Source organism: Salvelinus namaycush, chromosome 13 (genome assembly GCF_016432855.1).
Source record: "Salvelinus namaycush isolate Seneca chromosome 13, SaNama_1.0, whole genome shotgun sequence".
Taxonomy (NCBI): Eukaryota; Metazoa; Chordata; class Actinopteri; order Salmoniformes; family Salmonidae; genus Salvelinus; species Salvelinus namaycush.
Window position 1 is genome coordinate 44,433,543 of NC_052319.1, and position 25,752 is coordinate 44,459,294.

The window sequence follows — 25,752 nt, forward strand, 5'->3', positions numbered from 1 at the left end:
GCGTGCAGACGTCCGTTTGCTGACACTACAAATCGCAGACCTACACTGTCCTTCTTTAGTACAAGTCTTTTTGCTACTTCTCCTCTCGAGGAAATTTTAAAGGCTCTTTCGTATGAGTTATGCCGATGAATCCCACTAATCAAGACATATTTCCCAAATGTCCCTATTTCCTATGTAGTGTACTACTTTTGAGCAGGTCCATAAGGTCTGTAAATAGGGGTCCATTTTGGTGCCCACATGGCCTGTCTTCAGTATCTTAACTAGTGCTGCTTTGACAGTTGGAAGTCAAGGTTGCACATCAGTATCCTCCTGTTTTGATTAGAGAGAGAGTACAGGTTTCTTTATTTTTTTCCCCTTAAGTGGTTCAATAGTAAACACGGTAAATATACAGGATCAGAGTTAAGAATTGTGATTTATAAGAATGCCTTTTTGTGTGCTGTCAAACATTTAGTGTTTATTTTTAATTTTAAAGATGATCTCACAACTGTCGGTGTACCAAATGTCTTGTCTTATTCCATTTAAAACTATGTCTGTTTCTACTGTCTACTATTTCCACTGTCTATTTCCACTGTCTCTTCTTACTATTTCTACTGTCACCTGTCTCTGCTCTCTACTATGTCTGCTGTTTCTACTGTCTCTGTCACTTGCTTACTATTTTTGTCAAATAAATGTCACATAATTTGAATACCAGTTGGGTTTCTGGTAGTTTTATATGCCACGATGAACTATACAGTGTTTTACTTTTCCACGAAGACTTCTGACTCCGTTCCAGTGTTAGTCTGTAGAACACTCATGACATTTGTAGGTAGTATTCCAGCCAGAGGTATGGAGAGAGTTTAATATCCGAGACACCGCCTGGTTCCTATTCAGAGAAGAGTGTTTAATCTCAGAGACACCGTCTGGTTCCTATTCAGAGGAAGAGTGTTTAATATCCGAGACACCGGTCTTGTTCCTATTCGAGGAAGAGTGTTTATATCCGAGACACCGTCTGGTTCCTATTCAGAGGAAGAGTGTTTAATATCCGAGACACCGCCTGGTGCCTATTCAGAGGAAGAGTGTTTAATATCAGAGACACCGCCTGGTCCTATTCTAAAGTAGTGTTTTAAAGGGAATAGGGTTCCACTTGTGTTGTGACCATAATAATAATATGTTTAAAGCCTCCACTTGTTTAGGTATAAGCCCTGCGTCTGTATTTGAAAGTTATGCAGGTGGATCTAGGGGGCGTGTTTGTGAGTCTCTCCTGCTTCAGTCAGATGTGTTGGAACAAGTGGTGCTGACGTACGGTTGAAGGTGACACTGATCTGCCTCTCTCCCCCTCATCCTCCCCTTATGACTTTCACCTGCGTCCCTCCCTATGAGGCTAATTCGCTTCCCTCTCTCCCCCCCTTCATGCCTCTCCTCACTACCTCTTGAGACTGATTCACCCTCCTCGCTCCCTCCCTCCTCCCTCTGAGGTTAAATTTAGAGAGGCAGGTCCAGTCCAGGTGATGTTTTAGGGATGCAGGGTACCTGAGGGGGATGATGTAGCGAGAATTCATCTGATCAGTTTTCTCTCATCTTTTTATTTTCATTCTGCCTTCCTTTTGGGGCTGATGGTAGGCTAGATGACGAACAACCTTGAAATACGTGTTTTCACTCAACACATGATTGTCCAGTAAAACATTACTTGATCCTGCAGGTTGTCTATTATGTGCATACTGTAGACAGCACTGTCGACTGTACTGTCGACTGTACTGTAGACTGTACTGTTAGACCGTACTGTAGACCGTACTGTAACTGTACTGTAGACTGTACTGTAGACCGTCTGTAGACCGTACTGTAGACTGTACTGTAGACCGTACTGTAGACTGTACTGTAGACTGTACTGTAGAACGCACTGTCAACTGTACTGTAGACAGCACTGTCGACTGTACTGTAGACTGTACTGTCGACCGTACTGTCGACTGTACTGTAGACTTGTACTGTTAGAACGCACTGTCGACTCTGTACTGTAGAACCACTGTCGACTGTACTGTAGACAGCACTGTCGACTGTACTGTAGACTGTACTGTAGACAGCACTGTCGCCTGTACTGTCGACTGTACTGTAGACTGTACTGTAGACCGTACTGTCGACTGTACTGTAGACTGTACTGTAAGACCGTACTGTAGACCGTACTGTAGACTGTACTGTAGACTGTACTGTAGAACGCACTGTCAACTGTACTGTAGACGCACTGTCGACTGTATGTAGCTGTACTGTAGCCGTAACTGTAGACCGTACTGTAGACCGTACTGTAGACTGTACTGTAGACTGTACTGTAGACTGTACTGTCGACCGTACGTCGACGTACTGTAGACTGTAGAACTGACTGTAGAACGCACTGTCGACTGTACTGTAGAAGCACTGTCGACTGACTGTAGACGCATGTGACTGTACTGTAGACTGTCTGTAGACAGCACTGTCGACTGTACTGTAGACCGTACTGTAGACAGCACTGCGACTGTACTGTAGACCGTACTGTAGACTGTACTGTAGACTGTACTGTAGACCGTACTGTAGACTGTACTGTAGACTGTACTGTAGACCGTACTGTAGACCGTACAGTAGACCGTACTTATACAGCACTGTATACCGTACTGTAGACAGCACTGTAGACCGTACTGTAGACCGTACTGTAGACAGCACTGTACACGTACTGTAGACAGCACTGTAGACCGTACTGTAGACCGACTGTAGACAGCACTGTAGACCGTACTGTAGACCGCACTGTAGACAGCACTGTAGACCGTATGTAGACCGTACTGTAGACCGTACTGTAGACAGCACTGTAGACCGTACTGTAGACCAGCACTGTAGACGCACTGTAGACCGCACTGTAACCGCACTGTAGACCGTACTGTAGACAGCACTGTAGACCGTACAGTAGTACCGTACTGTAGACCGTACTGTAGACGTACTGTAGACCTACTGTAGACCGTACTTTAGACGTACTGTAGACAGCAACTGTAGACAGCACTGTAGACAGCACTGTAGACCGTACTGTAGACCGTACTGTAGACAGGCACTGTAGACAGCACTGTAGACCGTACTGTAGACCGTACTGTAACCGTACTGTAGACCGTACTGTAGACCGTACTGTAGACCGTAACTGTAGACAGCACTGTAGACAGCACTGTAGACAGCACTGTAGACAGCACTGTAGACAGCACTGTAGACCGTAACTGTAGACCGTACTGTAGACCGTACTGTAGACCGTACTGTAGACCGTACTGTAGACCGTACTGTAGACAGCACTGTAAACCGTCTGTAACCGCACTGTAGACCGCACTGTAGACCGCACTGTAGACCGCACTGTAGACAGCACTGTAACAGCACTGTGTACCGTACTGTAGACAGTACTGTAGACCGTACTGTAAACCGCACTGTAGACCGTACTGTAGACCGTATGTGACCGTACTGTAACCGTACTGTAGACTGTACTGTGTACTGTAGACTGTACTGTAGACCGTACTGTAGACCGTACTGTAGACCGTACTGTAGACCGTACTGTAGACCGTACTGTAGACCGTACTGTAGACTGTACTGTGTACTGTACTGTACTGTAGACTGTACGGTACCGTACTGTAGACCGTACTGTAGACAGAACGTTCTGTTGGCTGACACATGGATGTAAATAGACAGGGCACCAACACCAAGAACATGTAAACTCAGCAAAAAAAGAACGTCCTCATCTGTTTTTGATGAACATAAGTTCAACACTGAACAAACTGAAAAGTTGCACAGACATTTGACTAACAGAAATTGAATAATGTGTCCCTGAACAAAGGGGGGGTCAAAATCAAAAGTAACAGTCAGTATTTGGTGTGGCCACCAGCTGCATTAGTACAGCAGTGCATCTCCTCATGGACTGCACCAGATTTGCCAGTTCTTGCTGTGAGATTTTACCCCACTCTCCACCAAGAGGCACCTGCAGTTCCCGGACATTTTCTGGGGGGAATGGCCCTAGCCCCACCCTCCGATCCAACAGGTCACAGACGTGCTCAATGGGATGAGATCCGGCTCTTCGCTTGGCCATGGCGAACACTGACATTCTGTCTTGCAGGAATCATGCACAGAACGAGATATGGCTGGGGCATTGTCATGCTGGAGGGTCATGTCCTGGATGAGGCTGCAGGAGGTACCACATGAGGGAGAAGGATGTCTTCCCTATAACTCACAGTGTTGAGATTGCCTGCAATGACAACAAGCTCAGTCCGATGATGCTGTGACACACTTCCCAGACCATGATGGACCTCCCACCTCCAAATCGATCCCGCTCCAGAGTACAGGCCTCGGTGTCGCTCATTCTCCTTCGAAAGATAAACGCAATCTAACCATCAGCCCTGGTGAGACAAAACGTGACTCGTCAGTGAGAGCACTTTTTGCCAGTCCTGTCTGGTCCAGTGACGGTGGGTTTGTGCCCATTAGCGTCGTTGTTGCCGTGATGTCGGTGAGGACCTTCCTTACAACAGGCCTACAAGCCTCAGTCCAGCCTCTCTCACCTATTGCGTACAGTCTAAGCACTGATGGAGGGAGAGTGCGTTCCATGGTGTACACTCGGCAGTTTTGTTGCCATCCTGTACCTGTCCCGCGGGTGTGATGTTCGGATGTATCGATCCCGTGCAGGTGTTGTTACACGTGGTCTGCCACTGCGAGGACGATCAGTTGTCCGTCCTGTCTCCCTGTAGCGCTGTCTTAGGCGTCTCACAGTACAGACATTGCAATTTATTGCCCTGCCACGTCGCAGTCCTCATGCCTCCTTGCAGCATGCCTAAGGCACGTTTAACGCAAATGAGCAGGGACCCTGGCACTTTCTTTTGGTGTTTTTCAGAGTCAGTAGAAGAGCCTCTAGTGTCCCAAGTTTTTCATAACTGTGACCTTAATTGCCTACCGTCTGTAAGCTGTTAGTGTCTTAATGACCGTTCCACAGGTGCATGTTCATTAATTGTTTATGGTTCATTGAATAAGCATGGGAAACAGTGTTTTTAGCCCTTTACTATGAAGATAATTTGTAAAAATCCAAATATCTTTTAAGAACAGGGTCCTGAAAAAGGACGTTTCATTTTTTGTTTGTTGCTGAGTTTATAAGATGCTGCTCGGTACCCCAACATCACATGACCAATCCATGTTGGAAAATTCAAGTGTCCCTAGATGGCAGTATTGCCTTACTGAGCTGTACCCCGCCCCAGTATTCCCATCACTGAGCATGTGGTCTGTAGTTGAGCTGTGTCTCCATCACTGAGCATGTGGTCTGTAGTTGGAGCTGTATCTCCATCACTGAGCATGTGGTCTGTAGTTGGATCAGTATCTCCATCACTGAGCATGTGGTCGTAGTTGGAGCAGTTCTCCATCACTGAGCATGTGGTCTGTATTGAGCTGTATCTCCCATCACTGAGCATGTGGTCTGTAGTTGGAGCAGAATCTCCCATCACTGGATGCATGTGGTCTGTAGTTGGAGCAGTATCTCCCATCACTGAGCATGGGGTCTGTAGTTGTAGCAGAATCTCCCATCACTGACCATGTGGTCTGTAGTTGGAGCAGTATCTCCATCACTGACCATGTGGTCTGTAGTTGGAGCATATCTCCATCACTGCAGCATGTGGTCTGTAGTTGGAGCATATCTCCCATCACTGAGCATTGGTCTGTAGTTGAGCAGTATCTCCATCACTACATGTGGTCTGATGGAGCATATCTCCATCACTGAGCATGTGGTCTGTAGTTGGAGCAGTATCTCCATCACTGAGCATGTTGTCTGTAGTTGGAGCAGAATCTCATCACTGAGCGCATGTGGTTCTGTATTGGAGCAGAATCTCCCATCACTGAGCATGTGGTCTGTAGTTGGAGGCATATCTCCTCACTGAGCATGTGGTCTGTAGTGGAGCTGTATCTCCCATCACTGACCATGTGGTCTGTAGTTGAGCACAGTATCTCCCACTGACCATGTGTTCTGTAGTTGGAGCTGTATCTCCCATCACTGAGGCATGTGGTCTGTAGTTGGCGCAGTATCTCCCATCATGACCATGTGGTCTGTAGTTGGAGCAGTATATCCCATCACGGAGCATGTGGTCTGTAGTTGGAGCAGTATCTCCCATCACTGAGCATGTGGTCTGTATGTTGGAGCTGTATCTCCCATCACTGAGCATGTGGTCTGTATTTGGAGCAGTATCTCCCATCACTGAGCATGTGGTCTGTAGTTGGAGCAGTATCTCCATCACTGAGCATGTGGTCTGTAGTTGGGAGCAGTATCTCCCACACTGAGCATGTGGTCTGTAGTTGGAGCAGAATCTCCCATCACTGACCATGTGGTCTGTAGTTGGAGCTGTATCTCCCATCACTGAGCATGTGGTCTGTAGTTGGAGCAGTATCTCCCATCACTGACCATGTGGTCTGTAGTTGGAGCAGTATCTCCCATCACTGAGCATGTGGTCTGTAGGTGGAGCAGTATCTCCATCACTGAGCATGTGGTCTGTAGTTGGAGCATTATCTCCATCACTGAGCAGTGGTCTGTAGTTGGAGCTGTATCTCCCTCACTGAGCATGTGGTCTGTAGTTGGAGCTGTATCACCCATCACTGAGCATGTGGTCTGTAGTTGGAGCTGTATCTCCCATCACTGAGCATGTGGTCTGTAGTTGGAGCTGTATCTCCCATCACTGAGCATTGGTCTGTAGTTGGAGCAGTATCTCCATCACTGAGCATGGGTCTGTAGTTGGAGCAGAATCTCCCATCACTGAGCATGTGGTCTGTAGTTGGAGCAGTATCTCCATCACTGAGCATGTGGTCTGTAGTTGGAGCAGTATCTCCATCACTGAGCATGTGGTCTGTAGTTGGACAGAATCTCCCATCACTGAGCATGTGGTCTGTAGTTGGAGCAGTATCTCCATCACTGAGCATGTGGTCTGTAGTTGGAGCAGAATCTCCCATCACTGACCATGTGGTCTGTAGTTGGACAGAATCTCCCATCACTGACCATGTGTCTGTAGTTGGAGCAGTATCTCCATCACTGAGCATGTGGTCTGTAGTTGGAGCAGTATCTCCCATCACTGAGCATGTGGTCTGTAGTTGGAGCTGTATCTCCATCACTGAGCATGTGGTCTGTAGTTGGAGCAGTATCTCCCATCACTGAGCATGTGGTCTGTAGTTGGATCATTGCCTCTTCCACCTACTGTATTACAATTCAACTCAACGGGGTAAATTTGTACCTGATGTGGATATGGCCTGTGTTATTTTATAGCCTACTCGTTTTGTTTCAGTGCACCCTCACTGTAAGGAGACATTGGATTTATGAAGTACCTCGACTCCAAGACTTCTGTCATTTAGAATTAATAAATTAATATCCATCTATATTGCATCCCAGATGTATAAGTCTTGGCATGCCTGCCCTGACTGTCACGCGCCTGCCCTGACGTCGGTGGACTGCACGCGCTGCCCTGACTGTCACGCGGCCTGCCCTGACTGTCACGCGGCCTGCCCTGACTGTCCGCGGCCTGCCCTGACTGTCACGCGGCCTGCCCTGACGGTCACGGCGGCCTGCCCTGACTGTCACGCGGCCTACCACAGAGGGGGGCTTTTCTTTCCTATGTATTATATATTTTTTAATGGCAAGTCAAGATGCTACCTTTCATAAATGAGTGGTAAATGACTATCATTTAGCTTACATAATTACTCCTCAGTCTATCTATAGCAAAACCACTGCCAAATCTGTCTAACTTTCAATGTCTACCATAATTTCCAAAGGGGAAATTAAGCAACTAGCTTTGACACGATGACTGCGTTCAATTTAATGTGTTTCCTAGATGTTCTTGAACAACTCACACCGAACAGAACAACTCACACCGAACAGGAACAACTCCACACGAACAGGAACAACTCACACAGAACAACTCCAACAGGAACAGGAACAACTCACCACCGGAACAGGAACAACTCACACCGAACAGACACACAGGAACAACTCACACAGGAACAGGAACAACTCCACAGGAACAGGAACACTCACCACAGGAACAGAACAACTCACACAGGAACAGGAACACTCACACATGGAACAGGAACACTCACACCGGAACAGGACAACTCACAGCCGGAACAGGAACAACTCACCAGGAACAACTCACAAGAACAACTCACACAGGAACAGGAACAACTCACACAGAACAGGACCAACTCACCACAGCGGAACAGGAACAACTCACACAGGAACAGGAACAACTCACACACGGACAGGAAACTCACAAGAACAGACAACTCACACCGGAACAGGAACAACTCACACCGGAACAGGAACTAACTACAGAACAACTCACACGAAACAGGAACAACTCACACCGAACAAGGAACAACCACACCGACAGGAACAACTCACACAGAACAGGAAACAACTCACACGGAACAGAACAACTCACACTGAACGAACACTACCCGGAACAGGAACAACTCCACAGGAACAGACAACTCACAGCCTGAACAGGAACACTCACACGGAACAGGAACAACTCACACGCGAAAGAACTACAGGAAAACAACTCACACAGGGGAGAAATGTACAAGCGAAGGGAGGTAAGATGTAGGATATTCATTCTAACGCTGATATAGCCTACAATGTGTCACCGAAAGCCAAATGACACACGGCATGTACATGAAGACAAAACAAGTGTGGATAATTTTAGCATCGTGACCCGTCAGGGACCTCAGATGTCAGTGGCTGCTGTCCATCTTCCTTCCGTATGGGACCTATTGACAGTAATTGGTGCTTTTGGGGGGAATATATGAGCTCTACGAACAAGGCAGGATGCAAGGCCTTGTTCTTAGGACTAATCTTATATGAGAGTGATCACAATTAAATTAAAAGGAAGTTTACTCCTGCATAACTTAGCCCCATATTACGCCGACCCCTCCTTTACGGATGTAATGGCATCTGGAAATACATTAATTCAGTGAGGAATGAACATATCGATTGATTGGAGGAATCTGAGCGAGAACACGACACACACACACTCACACAGTGTCGTCACAACAGACTCTCAGAGGAAATGCCTCAGCAGTCTGAACTCTGTAATGAGGAAAAGTGAATTAAAGTCTGCCAGAGAGAGAGAGGAGAGAGAGCTGAAGTACCGTTCTACACTGCAATGAAATGATCCTTTATTTAGCACACAATGGAATAAGTTTTTGGAGAGAGACGATCAATAGTAATCCTCCCGATCATATCGTCAAGATATACTTCTCTGTTGAAATGATTCTCATCAATTCCCTAAAGAGAGACACAGGCCTGTGCAAGATCAATACAACTATGGGGCTGTGGTTTCTTAGCTATATTCATTCAGCACTCTATATTGCGTGTTGGCCTGCCGTGCATGAGGATCATATAATACTTACAGAGACTCTAATAAATTATCAAGGTAATGGTTACAGCAGTAGTCAGGGTAGAGTTACTATACTAGCTGAAGGTAGGGTTACAGCAGTAGTCAGGGTAATTACTATACTAGCTGAAGGTAGGGTAGAGCAGTAGTCAGGGTAGTTACTATACTAGCTGAAGTAAGGTTAGAGCAGTAGTCAGGGTAGTTAGTATACTAGCTGAAGGTAAGGGTTACAGCAGTAGTCAGGGTAGTAGAATACTAGCTGAAGGTAAGGGTTACAGCAGTAGTCAGGGTAGAGTTACTATACTAGCTGAAGGTAGGGTTACAGCAGTAGTCAGGGTGAGTTACTATACTAGCTGAAGGTAAGGTTACGCAGTAGTCAGGTAGTTACTATACTAGCTGAAGGTAATGTTACAGCAGTAGTCAGGGTAGGAGTTACTAACATAGCTGAAGGTAAGGTTAGGCAGTAGTCAGGGTAGAGTTACTATACTAGCTGAAGGTAAGGGTTGACATATCAGGGTAGTAGTCTATAGCTGAAGGTAAGGGTTACAGCGTAGTCAGGGTAGAGTTACTAATACTAGCTGAAGGTAAGGGTTAGAACAGTAGTCAGGGTAGAGTTACTATACTAGCTGAAGGTAAGGGTTAGAGCAGTAGTCAGGGTAGAGTTACTATACTAGCTGAAGGTAAGGGTTACAGCAGTAGTCAGGGTAGTTACTATACTAGCTGAAGGTAAGGGTTAGAGCAGTAGTCAGGTAGAGTTACTATACTAGCTGAAGGTAAGGGTTAGAGCAGTAGTCAGGGTAGAGTTACTATACTAGCTGAAGGTAAGGGTTAGAACAGTATCAGGGTAGGGTTACTATACTAGCTGAAGGTAAGGTTTGAGCAGTATCAGTAGAGTTACTATACTAGCTGAAGGTAAGGTTACAGCAGTAGTCAGGGTAGAGTTACTATACTAGCTTGAAGTAAGGGTTAGAGCAGTAGTCAGGGTAGAGTTACTATACTAGCGAAGGTAATGGGTTAGAGCAGTAGTCAGGGTATTTACTATACTAGCTGAAGGTAAGGGTTAGAGCGTAGTCAGGGTAGTTGCTATACTAGCTGAAGGTAAGGTTAGAGCAGTAGTCAGGTTAGTTAGTATACTAGCTGAAGGTAAGGGTTGAGCAGTAGTCAGGGTAGTTACTATACTAGCTGAAGGTAAGGGTTACAGCAGTAGTCAGGTAGTTACTATACTACTGAAGGTAAGGTTAGAGCAGTAGTCGGGTAGAGTTACTACTAGCTGAAGGTAAGGTTACAGCAGTAGTCAGGGTAGTTACTATACTAGCTGAAGGTAAGTGGTAAGAGCAGTAGTCAGGGTAGAGTTACTATACTAGCTTGAAGGTAAGGGTTACAGCAGTAGTCAGGGTAGTTACTATACTAGCCTGAAGGTAAGGGTCAGAGCAGTAGTCAGGTAGAGTTACTATACTAGCTGAAGGTAAGGGTTAGAACAGTATCAGGGGTAGTTAGTATACTAGCTGAAGGTAAGGGTTAGAGCAGTAGTCAGGTAGGTTTAGTATACTAGCTGAAGGTAAGGTTACAGCAGTAGTCAGGGTAGAGTTAGTATACTAGCTGAAGGTAAGGGTTACAGCAGTAGTCAGGGTAGAGTTAGTATACTAGCTGAAGGTAAGGGTTAGAGCGTATCAGTGTAGAGTTACTATAGCTGAAGTAAGGGTTAGAGCAGTAGTCAGGGTAGTTACTATACTACTGAAGGTAAGGGTTACAGCGTAGTCAGGTGAGTTACTATACTAGCTAAGGTAAGGGTTACACAGTAGTCAGGTAGAGTTACTATACTAGCTGAAGTAAGGGGTTGAGCAGTAGTCAGGGTAGTTACTATACTAGCTGAAGGTAAGGGTTAGAGCAGTAGTCAGGGTAGTTACTATACTAGCTGAAGGTAAGGGTTAGAGCAGTAGTCAGGGTAGTTGTTACTATACTACTGAAGGTAAGCGTTACAGCAGTAGTCAGAGTATAGTTACTATACTAGCTGAAGGTAAGGGTTACAGCAGTAGTCAGGGTAGAGTTACTATCCTAGCTGAAGGTAAGGTTACAGCAGTAGTCAGGGTAGTTACTATACTAGCTGAAGGTAGGGTTAGAGCTGTAGTCAGGGTGTTTCTATACTAGCTGAGTAAGGGTTACGCAGTAGTCAGGTAGTTACTATACTGCTGAAGGTAAGGGTTAGGCAGTAGTCAGGTAGAGTTACTATAACTAGCTGAAGGTAAGGGTTAGAGCAGTAGTCAGGTAGAGTTACTATACTAGCTAAAGGTAAGGGTTAGAGCAGTAGTCAGGGTAGAGTTACATACTAGCTGAAGGTAAGGTTAGAGCAGTAGTCAGGGTAGTTACTATACTAGCTGAGTAAGGGTCAGCAGTAGTCAGGTAGTTACTATACTAGCTGAAGGAAGGGTTACAGCATAGTCAGGGTAGTTACTATACTAGCTGAAGGTAAGGGTTACAGCTTAGTCAGGGTAGAGTTAGTATACTAGCTGAAGGTAAGGGTTAGAGCAGTAGTCAGGGTAGAGTTACTATACTGATGAGGTAGGTTAGAGCAGTAGTCAGGGTAGAGTTACTATACTAGCTGAGGTAGGGTTAGAGCATTAGTCAGGGTAGTTACTATACTAGCTGAAGGTAAGGGTTACAACAGTAGTCAGGTAGAGTTACTATACTAGCTGAAGGTAAGGGTTAGAGCAGTAGTCAGGGTAGTTACTATACTAGCTGAGGTAAGGGTTACAGCATGTAGTCAGGGTAGAGTTAGAATACTAGCTGAAGGTAAGGTTAGGCAGTAGTCAGGGTAGGTTACTATACTAGCTGAAGGTAAGGGTTACAGCAGTAGTCAGGGTAGTTACTATACTAGCTGAAGGTAAGGGTTACAGCAGTAGTCAGGGTAGAGTTACTATACTAGCTGAAGGTAAGGGTTAGAACAGTAGTCAGGGTAGAGTTACTATACTAGCTTTAGGTAAGGGTTAGAGCAGTAGTCAGGGTAGAGTTACTATACTAGCTGAAGGTAAGGGTTAGAGCAGTAGTCAGGGTAGAGTTACTATACTAGCTGAAGGTAAGGGTTACAGCAGTAGTCAGGTAGTTTACTATAACTAGCTGAGGTGGGTTAGAGCAGTAGTCAGGGTAGAGTTCTATACTATGAACGGTAAGGGTTAGAGCAGTAGTCAGGGTAGAGTTACTATACTAGCTTAGTAAGGGTTAGAGCAGTAGTCAGGGTAAGTTACTATACTAGCTGAAGGTAAGGTTAGAGCAGTAGTCAGGGTAGTTACTATACTAGCTGAAGGTAAGGGTTAGAGCAGTAGTCAGGGTAGAGTTACTACTATCTAGCTGGTAAGGGTTACAGCAGCTTAGTCGGGTAGTTAGTATACTAGCTGAAGGTAAGGGTTAGAGCAGTAGTCAGGGTAGAGTTACTATACTAGCTGAAGGTAAGGGTTACAGCAGTAGTCAGGGTAGAGTTACTATACTAGCTGAGGTAGGGTTACAGCAGTAGTCAGGGTGTTACTATACTAGCTGAAGGTAAGGGTTACAGCAGTAGTCAGGGTAGAGTTACTATACTAGCTGAAGTAAGGGTTAAACAGTAGTCGGTAGAGTTACTATACTAGCTGAAGGTAAGGGTTAGAGCAGAGTCAGGGTAGAGTTACTATACTAGCTGAAGGTAAGGGTTAGAGCAGTATCAGGGTAGAGTTACTATACTAGCTGAAGGTAAGGGTTACGCAGTAGTCAGGGTAGATTTACTATACTAGCTGAAGGTAAGGGTTAGAGCAGTAGTCAGGTTAGAGTTACTATACTAGCTGAAGTAAGGGTTAGAGCAGTAGTCAGGGTAGAGTTATATACTAGCTGAAGGTAAGGGTTAGAGCAGTAGTCAGGGTAGAGTTACTATACTAGCGGAAGGTAAAGGGTAGAGCAGTAGTCAGGTAGAGTTACTATATAGCTGAAGGTAAGGTTAGAGCAGTAGTCAGGGTAGAGTTACTATACTAGCTGAAGGTAAGGTTGAGGCAGTAGTCAGGGTAGAGTTACTATACTAGCTGAAGGTAAGGGTTACAGCAGTAGTCAGGGTAGGAGTTTATTATACTAGCTGAAGTAAGGGTTAGAGCATAGTCAGGTAGAGTTACTATACTAGCTGAAGGGTAAGGGTTAGAGCAGTTAGTCGGGTAGAGTTACTATACTAGCTGAGGTAAGGTTAGAGCAGTAGTCAGGGTAGAGTTACTATACTAACTCTCCCTGACTTACTGCTCTACCCCTTACCTTCAGCTAGTATATTAACTCTACCCTGACTACTGCTCTAACCTACCCTTCAAGCTAGTATAGTCAAATCTCCTGATGCTGCTGCTACCCCCTTACCTTCAGCTAGTATATGTAAACTCTATCCCTGACTACTGCTCTACCCTTACCTTCGCTAGTATACATACTCTACCCTGACTACTGCTGCTACCCTTACCTTCAGCTAGTATAGTAACTCTCCCCTGACTACTGCCTAACCCTTACCTCAGCTTAGTATAGTAACTCTACCCTGACTACTGCTCTAACCTTACCTCAGGCTAGTATAGTACTCTACCCTGACTACTGTCTAACCCTTACCTGCAGCTAGTATAGTAACTCTACCCTGACTACTTCTCTAACCCTTACCTTCAGCTATAACTAACTCTACCCTGACTACTGCTCTAACCCTTACCTCAGCTAGTATAGTATCTACCATTGACTACGGCTCTAACCGCTTACCTTCCAGCTATATAGTAAATCTACCCTGACTACTGCTGTAACCCGTACCTTCGCTAGTATATTAACCTACCCTGACTACTTCTCTAACCTTACTTCAGCTAGTATAGTAACTCTACCCTGACTACTGCTCTAACCCTTACCTTCAGCGAGTATATAAAAAACTCTACCCTGACTAATGTTTTTCTAACCCTTACCTTCAGCTAGTATAGTAACTCTACCCTGACCTTACTGCTGTAGACCCTTCCCTTCAGCTAGTATAGTAACTACCCTGACTACTGCTGTAACCCTTACTTCAGCTAGTATAGTACTCTACCCTGACTACTGCTGTAACCCTTACTTCAGCTAGTATAGTAACTCTACCCTGCCTACTGCTCTCACCCTTACCTCAGCTAGTAATACTAACTATCCTGACTTACTGCTGTAACCCTTTACCTTCAGCTAGTATAGTAACTCTAGCCCTGACTACTGCTCTAACCCTTACCTTCAGCTAGTTAGTAACTACCCTTACTACTGCTCTCACCCTTCCTTCATCTAGTATAGTAACTCTACCCTGATACTGCTCTAACCTTACCAAAGCTAGTATAGTAACTCTACCCTGACTACTGCTCTAACCCTTACCTTCAGCCTAGTATAGTAACTCTACCTGATACTGTCTTTAACCCTACCTTCACTAGTATAGTACTACCCTGACTACTGTCGTAACCCTTACCTTCATCTAGTATAGTAACTCTAACCCTGACGACTGCTCTAAACCCTTACCTCAGCTAGTATAGTAACTCTTACCGACTACTGCTCTAACCCTTACCTTCAGCTAGTATAGTAACTCTACCCTGACTACTGCTCTAACCCTTACCTAAAGCTAGTATAGTAACTCTACCCTGACTACTGTTCTAACCCTTACCTTCAGCTAGTATAGTAACTCTACCCTGACTACTGCTGTAACCCTTACCTTCAGCTAGTATAGTAACTACCCTGACTACTGCTGTAACCCTTAACTTCAGCTAGTATAGTAACTCTACCCTGACTACTGCTCTAACCCTTACCTTCAGCTAGTATTCTAACTCTACCCTGACTACTGCTGTAACCCTTACCTTCAGCTAGTATAGTAACTACCCTGACTACTGCTCTAACCCTTACCTTCAGCTAGTATAGTAACTCTACCCTGACTACTGCTGTAACCCTTACCTTCAGCTAGTATAGTAACTACCCTGACTACTGCTCTAACCCTTACCTTCAGCTAGTATAGTAACTCTACCCTGACTACTGCTCTAACCCTTACCTTCAGCTAGTATAGTAACTCTACCCTGACTACTGCTCTAACCCTTACCTTCAGCTAGTATACTAACTCTACCCTGACTACTGCTGTAACCCTTACCTTCAGCTAGTATAGTAACTACCCTGACTACTGCTGTAACCCTTACCTTCAGCTAGTATAGTAACTACCCTGACTACTGCTCTGACCCTTACCTTCAGCTAGTATAGTAACTACCCTGACTACTGCTCTAACCCTTACCTTCAGCTAGTATAGTAACTCTACCCTGACTACTGCTCTAACCCTTACCTTCAGCTAGTATAGTAACTCTACCCTGACTACTGCTCTAACCCTTACCTTCAGCTAGTATAGTAACTCTACCCTGACTACTGCTCTAACCCTTACCTTCAGCTAGTATAGTAACTACCCTGACTACTGCTGTAACCCTTACCTTCAGCTAGTATAGTAACTACCCTGACTACTGCTCTAACCCTTACCTTCAGCTAGTATAGTAACTACCCTGACTACTGCTGTAACCCTTACCTTCAGCTAGTATAGTAACTCTACCCTGACTACTGCTGTAACCCTTACCTTCAGCTAGTATAGTAACTATACCCTGACTACTGCTGTAACGCTTACCTTCAGCTAGTATAGTAACTCTACCCTGACTACTGCTCTAACCCTTACCTTCAGCTAGTATAGTAACTACCCTGACTACTGCTCTAACCCTTACCTTCAGCTAGTATAGTAACTACCCTGACTACTGCTCTAACCCTTACCTTCAGCTAGTATAGTAACTCTACCCTGACTACTGCTGTAACCCTTACCTTCAGCTAGTATAGTAACTCTACCCTGACTACTGCTGTAACCCTTACCTTCAGCTAGTATAGTAACTACCCTGACTACTGCTCTAACCCTTACCTTCAGCTAGTATAGTAACTCTACCCTGACTACTGCTCTAACCCTTACCTTCAGCTAGTATACTAACTCTACCCTGACTACTGCTCTAACCCTTACCTTCAGCTAGTATACTAACTCTACCCTGACTACTGCTGTAACCCTTACCTTCAGCTAGTATACTAACTCTACCCTGACTACTGCTCTAACCCTTACCTTCAGCTAGTATACTAACTACCCTGACTACTGTTCTAACCCTTACCTTCAGCTAGTATAGTAACTCTACCCTGACTACTGCTCTGACCCTTACCTTCAGCTAGTATAGTAACTACCCTGACTACTGCTGTAACCCTTACCTTCAGCTAGTATAGTAACTCTACCCTGACTACTGCTCTAACCCTTACCTTCAGCTAGTATAGTAACTACCCTGACTACTGCTGTAACCCTTACCTTCAGCTAGTATAGTAACTCTACCCTGACTACTGCTCTAACCCTTACCTTCAGCTAGTATAGTAACTACCCTGACTACTGCTGTAACCCTTACCTTCAGCTAGTATAGTAACTACCCTGACTACTGCTCTAACCCTTACCTTCAGCTAGTATACTAACTACCCTGACTACTGCTCTAACCCTTACCTTCAGCTAGTATAGTAACTACCCTGACTACTGCTCTAACCCTTACCTTCAGCTAGTATAGTAACTACCCTGACTACTGCTCTAACCCTTACCTTCAGCTAGTATAGTAACTCTACCCTGACTACTGCTCTAACCCTTACCTTCAGCTAGTATAGTAACTCTACCCTGACTACTGCTGTAACCCTTACCTTCAGCTAGTATAGTAACTCTACCCTGACTACTGCTCTAACCCTTACCTTCAGCTAGTATAGTAACCCTACCCTGACTACTGTTCTAACCCTTACCTTCAGCTAGTATAGTAACTCTACCCTGACTACTGCTCTAACCCTTACCTTCAGCTAGTATAGTAACTCTACCCTGACTACTGCTCTAACCCTTACCTTCAGCTAGTATAGTAACTACCCTGACTACTGCTGTAACCCTTACCTTCAGCTAGTATAGTAACTCTACCCTGACTACTGCTCTAACCCTTACCTTCAGCTAGTATAGTAACTCTACCCTGACTACTGTTCTAACCCTTACCTTCAGCTAGTATAGTAACTCTACCCTGACTACTGCTGTAACCCTTACCTTCAGCTAGTATACTAACTACCCTGACTACTGCTCTAACCCTTACCTTCAGCTAGTATAGTAACTCTACCCTGACTACTGCTCTAACCCTTACCTTCAGCTAGTATAGTAACTCTACCCTGACTACTGCTGTAACCCTTACCTTCAGCTAGTATAGTAACTACCCTGACTACTGCTCTAACCCTTACCTTCAGCTAGTATAGTAACTCTACCCTGACTACTGCTGTAACCCTTACCTTCAGCTAGTATAGTAACTCTACCCTGACTACTGCTGTAACCCTTACCTTCAGCTAGTATACTAACTACCCTGACTACTGCTGTAACCCTTACCTTCAGCTAGTATACTAACTACCCTGACTACTGCTCTAACCCTTACCTTCAGCTAGTATAGTAACTCTACCCTGACTACTGCTCTAACCCTTACCTTCAGCTAGTATAGTAATTACCCTGACTACTGCTGTAACCCTTACCTTCAGCTAGTATAGTAACTCTACCCTGACTACTGCTGTAACCATTACCTTGATAATTTATTAAGAGTCTCTGTAGTATTATATGATCCTCATGGCACGGCAGGCCAACACGCAATATGAGTGCTGAATGAATTAAGCTAAGAAACCACAGCCCCATAGTTGTATTGATCTTGCACAGGCCTGTGTCTCTCTTTAGGGAATTGATGAGAATCATTTCAACAGAGAAGTATATCTTGACGATTATGATCGGGAGGAATTACTATTGATCGTCTCTCTCCAAAACCTTATTCCATTGTGTGCTAAATAAAGGATCATTTCATTGCAGTGTAGGAACGGTACTTCAGCTCTCTCTCTCTCTCTCTCTCTGGCAGACTTTAATTCACTTTTCCTCATTACAGAGTTCAGACTGCTGAGGCATTTCCTCTGAGAGTTCTGTTGTTGACGACACTGTGTGAGTGTGTGTGTGTCGTGTTCTCGCTTCAGATTCCTCCAATCAATCGATAGTGTTCATCCTCACTGAATTAATGTATTTCCAGATGCCATTACATCCGTAAAGGAGTGGGTCGGCGTAATATGGGCCTAATGTTATTGCAGGAGTAAACTTCCTTTTAATTTAATTGTGATCACTCTCATATAAGATTAGTCCTAGCCTAACAAGGCCTTGCATCCTGCCTGTTTCGTATTAGAGCTCATATATTCCCCCCCCAAAAGCACACTTACTGTCAATTAGGTCCCATACGGAAGGAAGATGGACAGCAGCCACTGACATCTTGATGTCCCTGACGGGTCACGATGCTAAAATTATCCCACACTTGTTTTGTCTTCATGTACATGCCGTGTGTCATTTGGCTTTCGGTGACACATTGTAGGCTATATCAGCGTAGAATGAATATCCTACATCTTACCTCCCTTCGCTTTGTACATTTTCTCCCCTGGTGTGAGTTGTTCCTGTTCCTGTGTGAGTTGTTCCTGTTCCGGTGTGAGTTGTTCCTGTTCCGGTGTGAGTTGTTCCTGTTCCGGTGTGAGTTGTTCCTGTTCCTGTGTGAGTTGTTCCTGTTCCGGTGTGAGTTGTTCCTGTTCCTGTGTGAGTTGTTCCTGTTCCTGTGTGAGTTGTTCCTGTTCCGGTGTGAGTTGTTCCTGTTCCGGTGTGAGTTGTTCCTGTTCCGGTGTGAGTTGTTCCTGTTCCGGTGTGAGTTGTTCCTGTTCCGGTGTGAGTTGTTCCTGTTCCGGTGTGAGTTGTTCCTGTTCCGGTGTGAGTTGTTCCTGTTCCTGTGTGAGTTGTTCCTGTTCCTGTGTGAGTTGTTCCTGTTCCTGTGTGAGTTGTTCCTGTTCCTGTGTGAGTTGTTCCTGTTCCTGTGTGAGTTGTTCCTGTTCCTGTGTGAGTTGTTCCTGTTCCTGTGTGAGTTGTTCCTGTTCCGGTGTGAGTTGTTCCTGTTCCGGTGTGAGTTGTTCCTGTTCCTGTGTGAGTTGTTCCTGTTCCTGTGTGAGTTGTTCCTGTTCCTGTGTGAGTTGTTCCTGTTCCTGTGTGAGTTGTTCCTGTTCCTGTGTGAGTTGTTCCTGTGTGAGTTGTTCCTGTTCCTGTGTGAGTTGTTCCTGTTCCTGTGTGAGTTGTTCCTGTTCCTGTGTGAGTTGTTCCTGTTCCTGTGTGAGTTGTTCCTGTTCCTGTGTGAGTTGTTCCTGTTCCGGTGTGAGTTGTTCCTGTTCCGGTGTGAGTTGTTCAAGAACATCTAGGAAACACATTAAATTGAACTGCAGTCATCGTGTCAAAAGCTAGTTGCTTTAATTTCCCCCTTTGGAAATGTATTGGTGAGACATTGAAAGTTAGACAGATTTGGCAGTGGGTTTTGCTATAGATAGACTGAGGAGTAATTATGTAAGCTAAATGATTAGTCATTTACCACTCATTTATATGAAAGGTAGCATTCTTGACTTCAGCCATTTAAAAAATATATAATACATAGGAAAGAAAAGCCCCCCTCTGTGGTAGGCCGCGTGACAGTCAGGGCAGGCCGCGTGACAGTCAGGGCAGGCCGCGTGACAGTCAGGGCAGGCCGCGTGACAGTCAGGGCAGGCCGCGTGACAGTCAGGGCAGGCCGCGTGACAGTCAGGGCAGGCCGCGTGACAGTCAGGGCAGGCCGCGTGACAGTCAGGGCAGGCTGCGTGACAGTCAGGGCAGGCATGCCAAGACTTAATACATCTGGGATGCAATATAGATGGATATTAATTTATTAATTCTAAATGACAGAAGTCTTGGAGTCGAGGTACTTCATAAATCCAATGTCTCCTTACAGTGAGGGTGCACTGAAACAAAACAGAGTAGGCTATAAAATAACACAGGCCATATCCACATCAGGTACAAATTTACCCCGTTGAGTTGAATTGTAATACAGTAGGTGGAAGAGGCAATTGATCCAACTACAGACCACATGCTCAGTGATGGGAGATACTGCTCCAACTACAGACCACATGCTCAGTGATGGAGATACAGCTCCAACTACAGACCACATGCTCAGTGATGGGAGATACTGCTCCAACTACAGACCACATGCTCAGTGATGGAGATACTGCTCCAACTACAGACCACATGGTCAGTGATGGGAGATTCTGCTCCAACTACAGACCACATGGTCAGTGATGGGAGATTCTGCTCCAACTACAGACCACATGCTCAGTGATGGAGATACTGCTCCAACTACAGACCACATGCTCAGTGATGGGAGATACAGCTCCAACTACAGACCACATGCTCAGTGATGGAGATACTGCTCCAACTACAGACCACATGCTCAGTGATGGAGATACTGCTCCAACTACAGACCACATGGTCAGTGATGGGAGATTCTGCTCCAACTACAGACCACATGCTCAGTGATGGAGATACTGCTCCAACTACAGACCACATGCTCAGTGATGGGAGATACAGCTCCAACTACAGACCACATGCTCAGTGATGGGAGATACAGCTCCAACTACAGACCACATGCTCAGTGATGGGTGATACAGCTCCAACTACAGACCACATGCTCAGTGATGGGAGATACAGCTCCAACTACAGACCACATGCTCAGTGATGGAGATAATGCTCCAACTACAGACCACATGCTCAGTGATGGAGATACTGCTCCACCTACAGACCACATGCTCAGTGATGGGAGATACTGCTCCAACTACAGACCACATGGTCAGTGATGGGAGATACTGCTCCAACTACAGACCACATGCTCAGTGATGGGAGATACAGCTCCAACTACAGACCACATGGTCAGTGATGGGAGATTCTGCTCCAACTACAGACCACATGCTCAGTGATGGGAGATACTGCTCCAACTACAGACCACATGCTCAGTGATGGGAGATACTGCTCCAACTACAGACCACATGCTCAGTGATGGGAGATACTGCTCCAACTACAGACCACATGCTCAGTGATGGGAGATACAGCTCCAACTACAGACCACATGCTCAGTGATGGGAGATACTGCTCCAACTACAGACCACATGCTCAGTGATGGGAGATACTGCTCCAACTACAGACCACATGGTCAGTGATGGGAGATACTGCGCCAACTACAGACCACATGCTCAGTGATGGGAGATACAGCTCCAACTACAGACCACATGGTCAGTGATGGGAGATACTGCTCCAACTACAGACCACATGGTCAGTGATGGGAGATACAGCTCCAACTACAGACCACATGCTCAGTGATGGGAGATACTGCTCCAACTACAGACCACATGCTCAGTGATGGGAGATTCTGCTCCAACTACAGACCACATGCTCAGTGATGGAGATTCTGCTCCAACTACAGACCACATGCTCAGTGATGGGAGATACTGCTCCAACTACAGACCACATGCTCAGTGATGGAGATACTGCTCCAACTACAGACCACATGCTCAGTGATGGAGATACTGCTCCAACTACAGACCACATGCTCAGTGATGGGAGATACTGCTCCAACTACAGACCACATGCTCAGTGATGGAGATACTGCTCCAACTACAGACCACATGGTCAGTGATGGAGATACTGCTCCAACTACAGACCACATGGTCAGTGATGGGAGATTCTGCTACAACTACAGACCACATGCTCAGTGATGGGAGATACTGCTCCAACTACAGACCACATGCTCAGTGATGGGAGATTCTGCTCCAACTACAGACCACATGCTCAGTGATGGGAGATACAGCTCCAACTACAGACCACATGCTCAGTGATGGAGATACTGCTCCAACTACAGACCACATGCTCAGTGATGGGAGATACTGATCCAACTACAGACCACATGCTCAGTGATGGAGATACAGCTCCAACTACAGACCACATGCTCAGTGATGGAGACACAGCTCCAACTACAGACCACATGCTCAGTGATGGGAGATACTGGGGCGGGGTACAGCTCAGTAAAGGCAATACTGCCATCTAGTGGACACTTGAATTTTCCAACATGGATTGGTCATGTTGATGTTGGGGTACCGAGCAGCATCTTATAAACTCAGCAACAACAAAAAATGAAACGTCCCTTTTTCAGGACCCTGTTCTTAAAAGATATTTGGATTTTTACAAATTATCTTCATAGTAAAGGGCTAAAACACTGTTTCCCATGCTTATTCAATGAACCATAAACAATTAATGAACATGCACCTGTGGAACGGTCATTAAGACACTAACAGCTTACAGACGGTAGGCAATTAAGGTCACAGTTATGAAAACTTGGGACACTAGAGGCCTTTCTACTGACTCTGAAAAACACCAAAAGAAAGATGCCCAGGGTCCCTGCTCATTTGCGTTAACGTGCCTTAGGCATGCTGCAAGGAGGCATGAGGACTGCAGACGTGGCCAGGGCAATAAATTGCAATGTCTGTACTGTGAGACGCCTAAGACAGCGCTACAGGGAGACAGGACGGACAACTGATCGTCCTCGCAGTGGCAGACCACGTGTAACAACACCTGCACGGGATCGATACATCCGAACATCACACCTGCGGGACAGGTACAGGATGGCAACAACAACTGCCCGAGTTACACCATGGAACGCACTCTCCCTCCATCAGTGCTTAGACTGTACGCAATAGGCTGAGAGAGGCTGGACTGAGGGCTTGTAGGCTTGTTGTAAGGCAGGTCCTCACCACACATCACCGGCAACAACGACGCCTATGGGCACAAACCCACCGTCACTGGACCAGACAGTGCTGGCAAAAAGTGCTCTTCACTGACGAGTCACGGTTTTGTCTCACCAGGGCTGATGGTTAGATTTGCGTTTATCTTTCGAAGGAATGAGCGTTACACCGAGGCCTGTACTCTGGAGCGGGATCGATTTGGAGGTGGAGGGTCCATCATGGTCTGGGGAAGTGTGTCACAGCATCATCGGACTGAGCTTGTTGTCATTGCAGGCAATCTCAACACTGTGCGTTATAGGGAAGACATCCTTCTCCCTCATGTGGTACCCTTCCTGCAGCCTCATCCAGACATGACCCTCCAGCATGACAATGCCACCAGCCATACTGCTCGTTCTGTGCATGATTTCCTGCAAGACAGGAATGTCAGTGTTCTGCCATGGCCAGCGAAGAGCCCGGATCTCAATCCCATTGAGCACGTCTGTGACCTGTTGGATCGGAGGGTGAGGGCTAGGGCCATTCCCCCCAGAAATGTCCGGGAACTTGCAGGTGCCTTGGTGGAAGAGTGGGGTAACATCTCACAGCAAGAACTGGCAAATCTGGTGCAGTCCATGAGGAGATGCACTGCTGTACTTAATGCAGCTGGTGGCCACACCAAATACTGACTGTTACTTTTGATTTTGACCCCCCCTTTGTTCAGGGACACATTATTCAATTTCTGTTAGTCAAATGTCTGTGCAACTTGTTCAGTTTGTCTCAGTTGTTGAATCTTATGTTCATACAAAAACAGTGAGAGGACGTTTCTTTTTTTGCTGAGTTTACATGTTCTTGGTGTTGGTTGCCCTGTCTATTTACATCCATGTGTCAGCCAACAGAACGTTCTGTCTACAGTACGGTCTACAGTACGGTCTACAGTACTGTCTACAGTACACAGTACAGTCTACAGTACGGTCTACAGTACGGTCTACAGTACGGTCTACAGTACGGTCTACAGTACGGTCTACAGTACGGTCTACAGTACAGTCTACAGTACACAGTACAGTCTACAGTACGGTCTACAGTACGGTCTACAGTACGGTCTACAGTACGGTCTACAGTGCGGTCTACAGTACGGTCTACAGTACTGTCTACAGTACGGTCTACAGTGCTGTCTACAGTGCTGTCTACAGTGCGGTCTACAGTGCGGTCTACAGTGCGGTCTACAGTGCGGTCTACAGTACGGTCTACAGTGCTGTCTACAGTACGGTCTACAGTACGGTCTACAGTACGGTCTACAGTACGGTCTACAGTACGGTCTACAGTACGGTCTACAGTGCTGTCTACAGTGCTGTCTACAGTGCTGTCTACAGTGCTGTCTACAGTGCTGTCTACAGTACGGTCTACAGTACGGTCTACAGTACGGTCTACAGTACGGTCTACAGTACGGTCTACAGTACGGTCTACAGTGCTGTCTACAGTGCTGTCTACAGTACGGTCTACAGTACGGTCTACAGTGCTGTCTACAGTGCTGTCTACAGTGCTGTCTACAGTACGGTCTAAAGTACGGTCTACAGTACGGTCTACAGTACGGTCTACAGTACGGTCTACAGTACGGTCTACTGTACGGTCTACAGTGCTGTCTACAGTACGGTCTACAGTGCGGTCTACAGTGCGGTCTACAGTGCGGTCTACAGTGCTGTCTACAGTACGGTCTACAGTGCTGTCTACAGTACGGTCTACAGTACGGTCTACAGTACGGTCTACAGTGCTGTCTACAGTGCGGTCTACAGTACGGTCTACAGTGCTGTCTACAGTACGGTCTACAGTACGGTCTACAGTGCTGTCTACAGTACGGTCTACAGTGCTGTCTACAGTACGGTCTACAGTACGGTCTACAGTGCTGTCTACAGTACGGTCTACAGTGCTGTCTACAGTACGGTCTACTGTACGGTCTACAGTACGGTCTACAGTACAGTCTACAGTACAGTCTACAGTACGGTCTACAGTACAGTCTACAGTACAGTCTACAGTACGGTCTACAGTACAGTCGACAGTGCTGTCTACAGTACGGTCTACAGTACAGTCGACAGTGCTGTCTACAGTACAGTCTACAGTACAGTCGACAGTGCTGTCTACAGTACAGTCGACAGTGCGTTCTACAGTACAGTCGACAGTGCGTTCTACAGTACAGTCTACAGTACAGTCGACAGTACGGTCGACAGTACAGTCTACAGTACAGTCTACAGTACGGTCTACAGTACGGTCTACAGTACGGTCTACAGTACAGTCTACAGTACAGTCTACAGTACAGTCGACAGTGCTGTCTACAGTACAGTTGACAGTGCGTTCTACAGTACAGTCTACAGTACAGTCTACAGTACGGTCTACAGTACGGTCTACAGTACAGTCTACAGTACAGTCGACAGTACGGTCTACAGTACAGTCTACAGTACAGTCGACAGTACAGTCGACAGTGCTGTCTACAGTACAGTCTACAGTACAGTCGACAGTGCTGTCTACAGTACAGTCGACAGTGCGTTCTACAGTACAGTCGACAGTGCGTTCTACAGTACAGTCTACAGTACAGTCGACAGTACGGTCGACAGTACAGTCTACAGTACAGTCGACAGTGCTGTCTACAGTACAGTTGACAGTGCGTTCTACAGTACAGTCTACAGTACAGTCTACAGTACGGTCTACAGTACAGTCT

At 45.9% G+C, this 25,752-nt stretch overlaps 1 protein-coding gene across 1 annotated transcript in view; it reads right to left on the bottom strand.

Annotated features, from left to right (window-relative positions):
- Positions 1-20,119, bottom strand: part of LOC120058147 (syntaxin-binding protein 5-like) — a 129,686-nt gene extending 109,567 nt beyond the window's left edge. Inside the window, exons 1-4 of the mRNA XM_039006614.1 lie at positions 19,937-20,119; positions 18,845-19,181; positions 8,405-8,480; positions 8,190-8,248 (exon numbers count right to left, since the gene is read on the bottom strand). Coding sequence (XP_038862542.1) covers positions 8,190-8,248; positions 8,405-8,480; positions 18,845-19,181; positions 19,937-20,119 — 655 coding nt within the window. The remainder of the gene's footprint in view (positions 1-8,189; positions 8,249-8,404; positions 8,481-18,844; positions 19,182-19,936) is intronic.
- Between the last annotated feature and the right edge of the window lie 5,633 nt (positions 20,120-25,752).